General features: G+C 40.1%; 2 protein-coding genes across 7 annotated transcripts in view; one reads left to right on the forward strand and one right to left on the reverse strand.

The window, feature by feature from the left end:
* Positions 1 to 1,493: 1,493 nt before the first annotated feature.
* LOC126389472 (T-cell leukemia homeobox protein 3-like) lies at positions 1,494 to 5,200 on the forward strand. The gene is made up of 3 exons (XM_050043189.1): positions 1,494 to 2,170; positions 3,095 to 3,332; positions 3,983 to 5,200. The coding sequence occupies exons 1-3, from the start codon at positions 1,744 to 1,746 to the stop codon at positions 4,164 to 4,166; spliced, it is 849 nt and encodes a 282-aa protein (XP_049899146.1). The 5' UTR covers positions 1,494 to 1,743; the 3' UTR covers positions 4,167 to 5,200.
* Positions 5,201 to 5,352: 152 nt separating this feature from the next.
* The window catches only part of LOC126389473 (Kv channel-interacting protein 1), a 63,219-nt gene continuing 54,309 nt past the window's right edge, over positions 5,353 to 14,262 (reverse strand). For 3 of the 6 annotated variants that reach the window (XM_050043196.1, XM_050043195.1, XM_050043191.1), the window contains exons 2-8: positions 14,121 to 14,245; positions 11,897 to 11,966; positions 11,189 to 11,259; positions 10,981 to 11,088; positions 9,764 to 9,868; positions 9,032 to 9,094; positions 5,361 to 6,951 (exon numbers count right to left, since the gene is read on the reverse strand). In XM_050043196.1, the coding sequence (XP_049899153.1) occupies positions 6,904 to 6,951; positions 9,032 to 9,094; positions 9,764 to 9,868; positions 10,981 to 11,088; positions 11,189 to 11,259; positions 11,897 to 11,966; positions 14,121 to 14,222 (567 nt within the window). In that variant the 5' untranslated portion in view covers positions 14,223 to 14,245 and the 3' untranslated portion in view covers positions 5,361 to 6,903. Of the gene's footprint in view, positions 6,952 to 9,031; positions 9,095 to 9,763; positions 9,869 to 10,980; positions 11,089 to 11,188; positions 11,260 to 11,896; positions 11,967 to 14,120; positions 14,246 to 14,262 lie in introns of all 6 variants that reach the window. The other 3 variants (XM_050043192.1, XM_050043194.1, XM_050043193.1) reach the window with 3 other exon arrangements.

The raw sequence follows: 14,262 nt of genomic DNA on the forward strand, positions 1-14,262 counted from the left end.
TATGTTGGGCATTAGTTTAAGTACTGTAATGTGATATGTGTGAGCCTAAAAAGCCACCTGCCGCATCCGAACCCGACGCGCATTTGTCTGTCCCTGAGACAAGTTAGTGGAAATGTGATTATCCGGTCACTTTGGGCGCCTGTTACATTGAATCTGAGCGGAGAGCAGCTTCCAGAGCCCGGACACTTTATCTGAAGTAGCCCATGGCCTTCCCTTGTCAGGTCATTTAATGTGGCACACACTGGCTATCCAGGAACAAATAAGGCCACGTAACGCTTTGCCATGCTCAATAGGTGCTGGTGATTCACTGACAATGTTCAATTAGGCTGCTGTCCTTGTCTTTTAAAAAGAGACGTGGTGGGTTTCCTGTGCGTAATTACGCGCCAGTTAAATGATCATTTTAATTCTGCCTCAATAATCTCACACATATCACATTTAATATAATGTGTTAAAATGGATTATTAAGTGTTTTTACATTATTTTTTATGTAACTTCATCAAGCCAGCATGAATTAACGCGAATGTGGCTGCTCTACATTTGGTTTTAAGGTGTGAACATTTAAGGTTTTTAATCCGGCGTATTACGAATATGGGAAAAACATTCAATCATTTTAGGTTTCAGGTGAAAAATCAAACATTTTGAAACTGTTAAACATTAAATGCCACAGTGCAGGCGAATGTCAAAGGAATACAAAAAATAACTCCCTACATTTGATTATAAGGCCTGGACGATGTGAAGGATTTTAATTAATAGGGAGAGAAATTCAGACCGACATTTCTTCCTTTTGGTCTCTCTTTTATAACACATCCATGACGAATCGTCTTCAGGTTATAAAGCACTCCTTAATAGCTTTGAAGCAGTTTCCTGTAAACGTATTATTCGTGTACATTTCACGTGTGTCAAACGACACAAATTGAAGAGGTGACACAGACACCAAGAGGACAAATGATGCGCATTTTGTGCCTCGCCTGAAAAGTACGCAGAAGCATCAATTCATCAGACCCTGGGGTGTGTAAAAAGTTTTTCTATCTTATATCATTTGTCACCAGAACTTATAAACCCGTACACAGTGCGGACATTTACGGGAATGAGCGGAACGCTGACAGATGACTGACCAAACACCAGTTGGTTGAAACGATTAAATATTAGACGTTCGTCACTAAAGACGCGTAAAAGAACATTGATCTTCAGTGATCCCTGGTGCGACTCTTTTTACATAGGCCATATAAATTTCCATGAAGTTGTCGCTCGTTCCTTACTCTCCATAATAATGATAAAAAACGACAACATCAAAGAGTGACTCACTCAGAAAGGCACGAAGATGCCATATCTTGCCATATATATAACAAGCTGACGCCCGTGGTTATGGGAAACCTTGTGCCAAATTGTGGGCCTACCCCCATTAACATTCAATCAGTCATTCTGGTGCCAGCCAATGAATGGTGGAGAGGGATGGAGGAGGACGGAGCTGCTAGACTGAGCGTTTTGACGCGCTGAGAGGAGGACAGAGCGTCACATCTCTCCAAACGCCCATCAAACTTTCACCACAGCCTGTAGAGAGGACCCAGTCCTCTGAAAGAGGCCTGTTAGAGACAACGAGGACACGCTGGATTCTGCTCACACGGCCGGACAGCGATGGAGACACTACTGGCGATTACTTTTGGTTCAGTTTGACCCTGTTGTTCTTCCCCTTGAAAACATCCTGTTCAGTTTTTGCGTCCTTTTTGCGACAAGGCGACGGGGATGGAGCAAGCACCCAGCGCGCCGAGCCCTCCTCCAAAACCGGCCCATCACGAGCCCATCAGCTTCGGCATCGACCAGATCCTGGGAGCCGGTACGGAGCCAGAAAGCGGGCGCACGGCTGGAAGACAAAGTGGATCCGATTTAAGCAACGGGGACGCTTATTACAGTTTAGGAAGCCCGACCGGGGCCAGCGCGCCCTCATACACCGCGCTGTCTATCTCCCTCTCCGGTATAATGCCTCCGGTGGAGGCTTCAGGTTCATACGGGGAGAGCAGGAGTCTGGGCAGCCGGGGAGTGATTCGAGTCCCGGCACACAGACCCATGACAGCCCCGGGACCCCCGGCCCCCGTCCAGAGCGCTGTCCCTGGGTTTGGGGGGCTGTGCTTCCCTTGGATAGGAAACAGGTTCGCCAAGGACAGAATATCAGGTAGGCCAGCTGTTACACCTGACGGGCTCCTCTCATTTATATTTTATTGTTTGTTGAAACATAAAATAACACGTCACAAATATTTGTAAAGGTTTTTTTAAAGCCAAGAGAAATGTTTTCACTTTAATTATTAAATTGGCTTAAAATAACAACAGGACACTAGTTTAAATGTTTTTCTAAATCATGACGTAAACTACATTTCCAGATTATTATTATAACATTGTGTTTGTGTGACTGACTTCTATTTGGCAGCTGAATATTTCCTTCCAAACAAATACTCATGTGCAATCACACACTACTTTCATAAGGTGTTGTTTTAAAATAGCAAAAGCATTATTTATCAAAATTTACTGTTGTAGTGAAAATAACTAAAATGTTATTCATTGGATAAATTGAAGATAAATAAGAAAAAAAGCCTGTTAGGCTGTCAGATTATTTATTTTAGAAATTGTAGAGAAAAGTAAGATAAAAAAAAAAATATCATCTAAAACAATAAAAATGTGTGATATTTTCTGTGTATTTAACACAAATGTGGAGATAAATTAACAGGAGCTTTTATTATTAAAGGCCTAATAGGTATGGGAAAATATTAGGCCAATAGGCCTGCTGTCCTCTCTGTAATTAGCAGTCTGGATATTATCTGTTAAAGCTGTCATAGTTAAAGCTTTTTTTAATATATTTTTTTTATAATTACATTGTTTGCCATACTTGGCCAGACTCATCCTTCACAATAAATTTCATCTCTCATATCTCACACGTGGCTTACACAGTCTAAATAGGGAATTGTTGTCAAACAGGGCAGATATCTGTGATATATGGCCTTGAATTTCCATACAGAGTGGGGAGTGAATTAGTCTGTTTGGTGCTGTAGCAAAATCTCATCTTCCACTCACCGCTGTGTCTCTGCTCTCTGCTCTCCTGCAGCGGCTCTGGTGCCGTTCGCCGTTACGCGGCGGATAGGACACCCGTACCAGAACCGGACACCGCCCAAACGGAAAAAGCCCCGCACGTCCTTCTCCAGGGTTCAGATCTGCGAGCTGGAGAAACGCTTCCACCGGCAGAAGTACCTGGCCAGCGCCGAGCGGGCGGCCCTGGCCAAGAGTCTGAAGATGACAGACGCACAGGTGAAAACCTGGTTCCAGAACCGCAGGACCAAGTGGAGGTTGGTATGACATTTCATATTTGAGTTTGAGTTGTCCGTACTTACACTTGGAACTCAATCTCATCACATTTTGTCTTTTAAAAACCTGCACTATAGCACGTTTACGCAAATAGGTACACCTTGCTTGTGAAACCAAACTTTCCTGGTTGTGCAGGTGACCCCACGCGCCATTTCCTGTGGCTTGACCTCGTCGACACGGAACAAAAAAAAAACCATGGGCTGAATATAAACTGCAATTTAAAAACACAATCCTGGATGTAGTTTTATTATCATATTGGCATTTTTCTCTTCTTCTGTTTCGTCTTTTACAACTAATTAGGCCTATATTAAATATTAAGTGGAGTAAAATCGTTTTTAAAAATCTCAAAAATGTAGTTTCTACCAAATATTACAGCCAGTCAAATACTATATATTTTTGTCATGTTTTGCATATAATTCATGCTTGACACAAACCTTGACATCCTTGTAAAGCTCTATACATACATTTATTTTATTCTAAGAGCTCACCACCGCTGTTTTACGCAGCCACTGGGGTGTTTTCACACTTGCAACCTCTTCCTTGCTGTCCTTTAATCTTACATAACTCCTCTTTTGGTTTATATATTCATAAATATATGAATGTTTCACATATCTTCCCCGTCTTTCTCCAGGAGACAGACAGCCGAGGAGAGGGAGGCGGAGCGTCAGCAGGCCAATCGTCTCATCCTGCAGCTGCAGCAGTCCGCCCTCCAGAAGTCCCTCAGCGAATCAGCGGTGTCGGATCCACTGTGCGCCCATAACTCCTCCCTGTACGCCCTGCAGAACCTCCAACCCTGGGCCGAGGAGAGGGAATAAGAGACCAGACGCCATGCTGTAATCAATAAGCATCAGCTATTATCCCTGGGAGGATAAAAATCAATTTAATTAGGCCCTACATGAGGACAGTGGGACTTACTTTTTTGATCCATGCAATGGATTTAAAATTTAAAAAAAAAAAAAAAAAAGAAAGTTGGAGCAGAAAAACTGAAGAAGGGGTCACAGCCATTTGAGTGGACGGGTGAGAAAATGGACCTGAAGTGATGGAGATGGTGAGTGATGCCTGATTTGAAAGAGAAACAGAACTTTTCTTGGAATAAATCTTGCAGCTCTGTGCTTGGGAAGAGACTTTTTCAAATTCAACAACAAAAAAAAGGAAACAGAACTTGTCATTAAAAAATTCTGTGATTGTCCTCTAATGCTTGTACTTATTCTGTTTACTAGAATAAGAGGGAGAAATGTACCCCTTTGTCTTCTCTCAAGCATCAGACACATTGTTCAACACTTAGAAAGGGAAGAACACCAGCCATATAAAGGCAAGGCCTACATCCCAACACCTATACAATAGAGTACTTGCATACAAATGTGAAAATGTCTGTTTTATTAAAATACACACACAAAAAATGCAGATATGAAAGCTGCTCCAGATATTTTTCTTAACTGTTCTGGTGCTTAAACTTTCCTTCCAATCTCATTTATAAATGTACCCACTCCAGCTGCAATGCACCACCACGGTCACCTGTCCGTCTCCAGGTTTAGTGCACCACCTCAGCCCAAGAAAAAGATGCCTAAAATGTTCCATTATGGGGGAGAAATGCTTTTGTTGCGCAGTAATAAAAGGGAAATAGATGTCAGGGTAAGAGGGGGGAGAGAGGAAAATATGAAAGAGGCTGCAAGTTGGGTAATAAAGGGAGTGATGCATGTTCAGTGATGGTGGTGACGTTTTTTTTTTTTTCATATGCACATTATCATGCTTTATTTGTGTGTCCTTTGGGAATCGGGGCACAAATGTACAACTCCTTTTGTACTTTCATTGTATATGTGTAAATAACAATATAAACTGTTCTTGTGACTCTTTCTGCTCGTGCTGTTTATGGTGCACCATAAAAAAATGATTTTAAGATTTTAACACACCATAATTATAAGCTATAAAAAAAGATTATGGGGTGACAAGGTGAAAGATAGCAGACGTGATTTTGTTTCTTGAAAAGTTTATTGATAAATATAATGATTTTATACAATATTTCAATACACACATTATTTCATTATGACAGTTTGAAGCTGTCTGTTTGTCTTCCTGTCCGTCAGTCTATCTGGAAGTATGTCTGGGTACATTTGAGATGAGCCGCAACACATTTCAGCTTTTTTATTTTTTTTTATTTTTTTTAAATCACGCTATTGGTAGCACAGTGAGTGGGCATGACAGTAAAGCATTAATAAATCTGTTTTTTTTGTCCTGCTCAATCGTCAAAACGATGGCTCTTGTTCGAAACATGGCTTCCGTTCCTTCAGAATCAGTGAAAGGGTCTCTCTCGTCTGCCTCTATTCTGTCTCCACATCCCTCCTCCCTGCTCCCCTCTACTGTCTCTCCCTCACAGTGAAAGGTTGGTCGCTCCAAGTCGACTTTTTTTTTTTTTTTTAACAGACAGATCTGACGACGACACTCTCCTCTCTGGCACAGACAGCTCAGCTGGACTGATTAGTGTCCACAAGATGAATGCTTGTACATGCTAGGAAAAATGACACTAATATTCAGGCAAACTTTTACACCAGGACACCACACATAAACACATGCATGTCCCCTGTGTCACTCTGCATCTGTACGCCAGTGCTCTTTATTTCACAATGAGTGTCAGGTGGAGTAAGAACAGGTATATCTAATTAGACAGAAAGACAGACAGACAGTCAGAGTCAGAAACACGCAGACAAGACAGGAATGATTCCACACAGCAAGAAGAAGCCACGAATACGACAGTTAAATATCTACAGTCGGGTCGTTACAACATTGAAACACTGACTGACACCACTGGAACACGCACAGTGGGTGTAGAGAGGACCGTAGCAAGCTGTCACAGGACGTAAGACTGATGCAAGCCGGCTGAGGTCAAATTCAGCTCTGCGAACCTTTACAGTCTGAGAACAGATGAGGTGGCTCTGTGAGATGCTACGCCCAGACCTTCCCAAATGTATGCACATATAGCTGAGTATATCGCCACGGAGTTCTTCATGGCACATACGTTAAATACGCCGTATAGGCCTCTGTCTTGCATGCTTCACAATATTGCTCATGTTTTGTTGCGTTGACACAGAAAGTCATGATGAAAACAGCTATTATTTACGCCTCTTATGCACTAACTATGCATCGGGTTGATCTTGCCGCTGAGCTGCTTTCAGGAATTTCAGTCCTGCTTGATAAAGTTGTTCAATTTACACGTTTCTGAAAAGCGTTCAACCAAATGTTAGAGAATCAGTATTTACACAATGTCATGGATACACAATGTCCAAGGCGACGGTAATGACACCAACAAACGAGGAGGATGGAGACGAGGTAAATGGTCATATGAGGGGTTTGAGTCCATTTTCCAAAACCGGTGATGGTTTGTCACCATGGATTTGTTTCGTGGCAACCGTCCCACACAAAGCGACAAGATCCATGTTTCCTATTGATTGCCCGCCATCCTTTTCTCTTGCATGTTCATCTCTCTTTCTCCTCCTTTGTTCTTTTCTCCTCTCTCTGTGTTTTCATCTATTGCACCGTCCCCCTCTTCTTCACTGTCTAGATGACATTTTCAAACAGCTGTAGAGACCTCATGATGTTTTCGTCCTGTAAAAGAGGAGAGATGGAAAATTAAGAGGCTGACTGTGAGAATGAAGTCATCCAACAATCACCACTTAATTCAGTTTACTGGCCACTAGGGGGCAGTAAGAGCCTGTAAAATGTTGGTCAGTGATCTCTGCAGACAAACACACACAGTGATATAAAAGGTAGCAAAGACCTTAATTAATTGCCAGTATAGTGAGACCTGCATCAGACGAACATAAGAAAATAATCTGAGGGAATAAGACCTTTATGCAAATAATAACTATAATAATTTGAATGTTTCTTTTAAAAGCTATAATACCCATACTACCATACTACTTAGGATGCCAGAAAAAGATTTTGTATGTCCCATTACATTGCACTTCAAACGCAGCCTGCTGAAAATACCACCATTTCCTACTTTACCCAGTCACATTTTGCAGTATGCAAGCCAGCATGCCTTTCTGGCTATTCTGACCCACAATCCTCTGCGCAACAGAAGATTCGTCACATCAACTGGGCCGCAGACAGATGACAGCTCGCTGACAGCTGACAGAAGTCGCAATGACGAATGACATTCAAGTGTCAGTACTACACATTTTTTGCAACTCGTATGAATAATTAATACAATAGGCTTGTTTAAGGTAAGATGTTCTGTAGAAAATCCTAATTTTATGTGTAATTCTAATATTTAATGCTAGATTTTAGGCTATTTGTCTTATGTTGTGCAATGGAGGTTTAATTTGTGAACAAACATACCTTGTGTGCTTGATAATAATACTAATACCACTAATAATGATAGTAATACATCGTCTGCAAACTACAGGTAGCCTACAGATTAATGTAACAGGAGTTAAATAGTTCTGACTTCCTGTTCATTCTTTGAAGGCTGGTGGAAGTAGAGCCACTTTGCAGCAAACTGTCTGATTTGACTTTTTCTCACCACCCCCTGCTGTCTTCTCATGCGAGACACAGGGAGCGTTCCGAATCGCACACTTTTTCTTTTTACTTTTAGTAGGTCCTGCAGCTGCCCTTAAAGAGTATGTACTGTTGCATGCAGTATGCACACAGATGAGACATACTACTTTCTCATAACATTACTCGATGAACTTGGACCCTCTTACTCATATACCCATTACCATGGAGATAAAACAAAATGCCGTTCACCGAACTCTCCAGAGACAGAGGTCAACCCGGGAGTTCTGCTGTTGTTACTTTGCAATAAGTAATAACTGCATACACTGAGGATTCTAACATATTATAGTCATATTATTATAGAATTACAGAGGCTTTACATTTTTCTGTTAGTGTTATTTAACACGTATGCTCTTTTGTTGTTGGTTATATTTCTGTTTTTTTTATTCAATCAAACAATTAATATTCCTAATATTACTATTCAACTGGTCATCAGTCACTTGAATGCATTTTCATCCATCACTGTGACTTCTGACAGCTGTCAATGAGCTCTCATCTGTTTGCAGCTCAGTCGATGTGACGTATCGTCCGCTGTACAGAAGATTGTGGGTCAGAATAGCCAGAAAAGCATGCTGGCTTGCATACTGTAAAACTGGACTGGATGTAGTAGAACATCCTGGTATTTTGGCATACTGCATTTGACATACTATGTACTGGGACATACTAAATCTTTTTCTGCCATACTATACAGTATGATAGTATGGGTATTGGAAAGCACAGACAGTTCATCTCAAACAAGCCCTTTAACATACATTAGTTTTGCACTTTGGATTGTGACGAATAAGCAAGAGGGTCAAAGTTCAAGGTGCAATGTTATGACTAAATAATATCTCCCAATTGTATGCATACTCCATCAACTACTTTGTAAGGGGAGCTGCCTTACGCACTGAAAGTGAGAAAAGTATGCCATTCAGAACACAGCGTAGGTCTTTTTCAAAGCAGACATTGTGTCACAGCAGGAAAAGCACAGGTGTTAATGACATTAACAATGACTCTGCTCTATAAATGGAATTCAACCATTTTTAATTTTAGCATTTACACCTGTGCATTTCCTGCTGTGATGTTAAAATGTCTGTAATGTAATGTGTGTAAGGGAGATGTGAACTCTAAGGACAAAACGAAAGAGTACCTCTTGACAGGAGAGGATGAATTCATCCAGAGTGACCACACCGTCTCTGTTTTTGTCCATTTTCTGTGGAGAGCAACACACAAACGGTCAAAGTGAGTCAGATATTAAGATTTTAATCAAAGATAGTGGGGCGTTGGTTGCTTAGTGGATAGAGCAGGTGCCCCATGTACAAGGCTGTTGCTGCAGCGGCCTGGGTTCGAGTCCAACCTGTGGCCTTTTGCTGCATGTCACTCCCTCTATCTCTCCCCCTCTCACACTCACCTGTCCTCCCAATTAAAGGCTAAAATGCCCAGAAAAATATCTTAAAAAAACAAAAAAAAAACAAATGTAGTTTGTAAATAAACACATTCTCGTTCTGTGAGGTCACTGTCATTGTGTCTTTTTGGCATTTTTCTGTTATCGGCGCTCCACTGCAGAGACACTACAGCACTTCTCAGAGATCACCTGCTACTAGTCAGTGTGTCCAGCACATGTCTTGTTCCTGGATTTTTAGGTATGTTTCCTTAATNGTAGTTTGTAAATAAACACATTCTCGTTCTGTGAGGTCACTGTCATTGTGTCTTTTTGGCATTTTTCTGTTACTACTAGTCAGTGTGTCCAGCACATGTCTTGTTCCTGGATTTTTAGGTATGTTTCCTTAATTTTCACCCTTTTATTTGCTCTGAAGCCATGACAGATATCACTGCTCATGCTTACTACCCAAATTTGGTCAAAGGGTTCAGCTGTTGTTACCTGAAAGAAGGCATCCACATGCTGTTTGGGTGCGTCGTTTTTCAAGACAGGGTAAGTGTACTTCCCCATCATGTCATATATCGCTCTGACGATGTCTGTCATCTCCTGTGAAACAGAACAGAAGCACATACACATAAACACAAGTGAGGCCTGAAGTATGAGATCAACATAAAAATACAAACACAGCGGGTATATGACCACAATATCTTGTTTGGAATCAAGTGACTATTAGAACATGAAACTCAGATGGAGAGCAGGAAGTGATAAATCCATATACTGCATGAATTGGAAATAGAGGAAAGTTTCTACATAAAAAGGCTGGATGAACCTGCAGGCAGCACGTATCATCAGAAACTCATTTCAGATGTGATCCATACAAAGTGAAGAAAAGTGATTTAACACAACTTGACCCATTTGCCCAGGGTGGAGAGGATCTTCATTACAAATTACATCGTCCTCCGGACTCCCTGATGCATGGCAAGCCAGATGAAAGAGTCTAACTTTAGCAGACTATAACTGTTTTATATCTTTTCATATTTCAGCTCTGTCTATGGATGCAAAGCTAGTGTCAGGCTGTGAGCTAGCTAACTTTACCTACTATCCTCTACTTGGTCACCAGTCCCAGAGGTCTCATGAAATGTTGTTAAAAACAGAGAAGTTGTCACAGCACATTATAATTGCATAGCAATACCAACTCAAGACATGTTTAACACAACATTTTAACTGAGTGGTTCTCAAATGTTTTCTGTCAGAAGCCATAAAAGATTAAATGCCCCCCACCCCACGTTTTTTGTGAATCACTAACAATAGTTGGGGAAGCAAATAATAATAAAAGAATGTTGAAGTTTAGTGAATTAAAGGTCAAAGTGACAGCATCAGCAAGCTCTTGTTTGTTTATTTTCCCTACATAAATCATATACATTTAACATTATTTCACTCCATATTTTTCCGCTGGTCATTCACGCCCCACCTGCAGTGGCTCTATGCCCCACACTTTGAGAATCACTGCTTTAACTTAACGTTAACTGACTCCGCTTCTCCAGACTTAGGATGGTATTTGATCCTTGTTTGGCGCCATGTTTCTGTGTGCCCTAGTTTATTCCTGATTTGGTCTATTGGAGTGGCCATGAACAGCACAAATCATAGGCATTTGTTTGGCGATGGTAGTTGTTGCCGCAAAACCTGTCTACAGCTGCCTGCCCTTCACAAACACACACCTCTTTGTTGATGTATCCATCTCTGTTGATATCGTAAAGGTTGAAGGTCCACTGCAGCTTCTCAGTGATGGAGCCTCTCAGCAGGATGGACAGGGCTGTCACAAAGTCCTGATGGAGACAGGAAGGACAGAGTAATAAACTGACAAAGGAAAGATAGTTTGTAAACAAAAACAAGAGTGTTACCACGTTAAAAACAAATCGAGCAAACCTCAAACTTTATGGAGCCGCTGTGTGCTGTGTCAAATGCATTGAACAGGTAGTGTGCATAGGTGCTGGCATCTGCAGGAGGAAGGAGAAAGTGCTTGTCAGAAGCGATGGGTACCATTAGGATTTCATTGGTACTGATATCAATGCCTATCAGTAAAGACTACTTTCCATAGTTTGATCTAAAAACATAAAGACATGGCATGAAAAGATGTGAAAAGACTCAACAGTTTGTCCTGCATATATAACAAGGGATGAGAAATTGCTACAGATGTCTGATCAACAAATGTCTGTTGGTGATGTGCCTTCATGCTGCTTCACTTCAAGAGGCTAAATTTAAACAGTATTACAAATTACCACAGAACTCCGGTCCTTGAGCTTCACAGACGTCAATAGCAATAGATAACAAAGAAAACAATGCAGTTATACAACATCAGACGTAATCGCCTGACGCCAGCAGCTTCATCATCAATAGGGGAGGTTAGGAGTTTAAAAATGCTGTCTATGTTGAATGAATCAATGTTATATAAAAACCAATAGCATCATTGTTTGTCCACAAAGTTATTGACATTTTGGTACTGAGCAGTCAGGGACTGGAAACAAATTTTTTACCAGTTCTCGTTACCCATCCCTACCTGTCAGTGTCCTTGATGGAGACAATACAGAGACACAGACAGGTATAGATTCAAACAGCACAACGCTCTCTCTTTACCTCCATGAGGGAAGAACTGGGAGTATATTTGCTTGAACGTTTCCTCATTGACGACACCACTTGGACACTCCTGGAAAGACAGAAAGAAGCAGAAAGAGAGAGTGAGGAGGTGGAGGGAGATATGAACTGCAGATACCAACCTGAGGGACACGTCAAAGAGAGACTGATGGAGGGTTTATCAGAATCAGAATAACTTTATTGTCCTCAGAGAGGAAATTTGTCTTGGACAACAAGGCGGCTGCAGCTCACAATTTAGAATGCAAACGACATTCACATTTGAATTATAAACAGCATTCAAGACAAGACATAAGAACATACAAACACAGTTCAGTGCTTAGATGGTATCCGGATAGTCCATCCGATTTTTTTGCACATGACCCAGCAAGAATTTATTGCACAAGTTCAAAAGTTTGATGGAATAAATTTAAGAATGACACAAAGCTGATTGGGGACTGGCATTTGGTTAAATCTCTAAATTAAAGTTTTAATGTTTACCAGTTTGTAGTTGGTTTCAAGCATTATTATGTTACATCACCAAAAGTAGATCAAGCTGCAGTTGCACATTTTGAACACGTGTCCAGGGTGTCGCTATTGAGTTTAGTTTTACATGGAGCTTTAATTAAAGTGTAACTTGGCAAAACAGGCACCAAAATTGTTCCTGTGTGATGCCTGATTCTATTGTAATACTCATACAACTTATTAAAAACAGCATTTATTAAAACTAAAATGCATTTTTGAAGGGTTCACTTGCAAAAAGACATCTCAGTTCTCATTTTGTGTGTGTGCAAGCCAGGGAGTATTAAACTGCTATAGACTGTTTATTTATTTTTTACCGTGCACTCATATGAATATCAATCAGACTGGTGGTTTATTAATTTTAAGAATGACCCTTACCGAATGAACTCTTCATTTATGTTGTAAAAGGGCAATTGCAAACAAGAACGACATAAAATGAATAATATTAGCAGTAAAATCAGAGGGAAACACCATTATAACCAAATATACACAAGCATATTTAAGTAAGTAAACAAATGGCCCTCAACCCAAATTATTTGTTCTACCTATGAAACCCGAATACATTTTTACTTTGTTTTTTAATACATTGAACCTTTACAGAATGTTTTAATAAATCTACTGTAGCTACAGAACAGCACTTCAAACATATACCATGATGTCATTTCATTTCATTTATTTGACTAACCACTATTATCACATGGTATGGAGTACAAACATTACACACAATAACAAACAATGACACAAGACGTGACTAAAGTAAAACCAATGTTATTTAAACAAAGGAAGGACATTCTTCATAAAAACACCTAGTTTACAAATTACTTCTGGCTTATCTGATTGTATGACAAAATAAATTTACACATAGATGGCTGGTTTAAATAACACTATAGCAAACTGTTCAACAGTTTTAACCAGCTGATGCTGTTACACGTTTTAATCCAGCAAAAATGATCTCAGGTCATCCTTTAATACTTTCACTGGAGGCAAATACAGACTGATACTGTGGACAACTCCTGGTGCTGAGATGATGTTTATTAATTGATTTACCATAAGAAACCTATATTTAACAAAATCATGTCTTTACTTTAAACCTAGTGTTCATCAAATCATTACTTAAACCACAAAGGGATCTTTGCTTTGCTTTTATAGAAGCATCCGTTTCAGTTTTTGTCGTGCACCTCTTATTCACTCAGTTCAGAGAGAGAGATGATGGATTTTACCAAGAGGGCTCATGAATGTTTGCATGGTTACAGCACAAGCCAGAGTGAGACTGAAGGATTTAAGGATTCATTGTTTCAGAAATCTTTTATTCACAAATAAATAAAATAATATTCAACATAATTTAGAATTCTTGTGTGTGAAGGTATTCTTTATTTATTTATTATTCTTTATTCTTTGATGCCAATCTCTTCGTTTGCTTGGTCATAAGAAAACTTCTAATTCTTCATCTAGTTTAGTGTCATATGAAATGATAAATATAAAGTATGTGTGAGGTTGTGGTAGAAACCTGTAATGGCTTACACAAAAAAACGCACCGCAAACAATCCAAATCCAATATGTAAATATACAAAATCACCAGTACATTTGAAATACTGTCAATATTGAGTGTAGAAGTATCTTTTAAAAAGTGTATAAGTATAAATATATGTCCTGTATGTATCTATGAGGAGGAAAACATCCTTTGAAATGAACCTGTAGTGTCACTTACATTCTTAAAGCCCCGGTAGAGCACTTGGAGCTCTCTTTTGCTGAAGTTGGTTTGAGCTTCTAGTTGGTCGAGGCCCTCCGGTCGATGGCACACCATGGTCATCTCCAAGTCATCATCAGCTTTGTCTGGAAAAAACATAAAG

Source organism: Epinephelus moara, chromosome 4 (genome assembly GCF_006386435.1).
Source record: "Epinephelus moara isolate mb chromosome 4, YSFRI_EMoa_1.0, whole genome shotgun sequence".
Classification (NCBI taxonomy): domain Eukaryota; kingdom Metazoa; phylum Chordata; class Actinopteri; order Perciformes; family Serranidae; genus Epinephelus; species Epinephelus moara.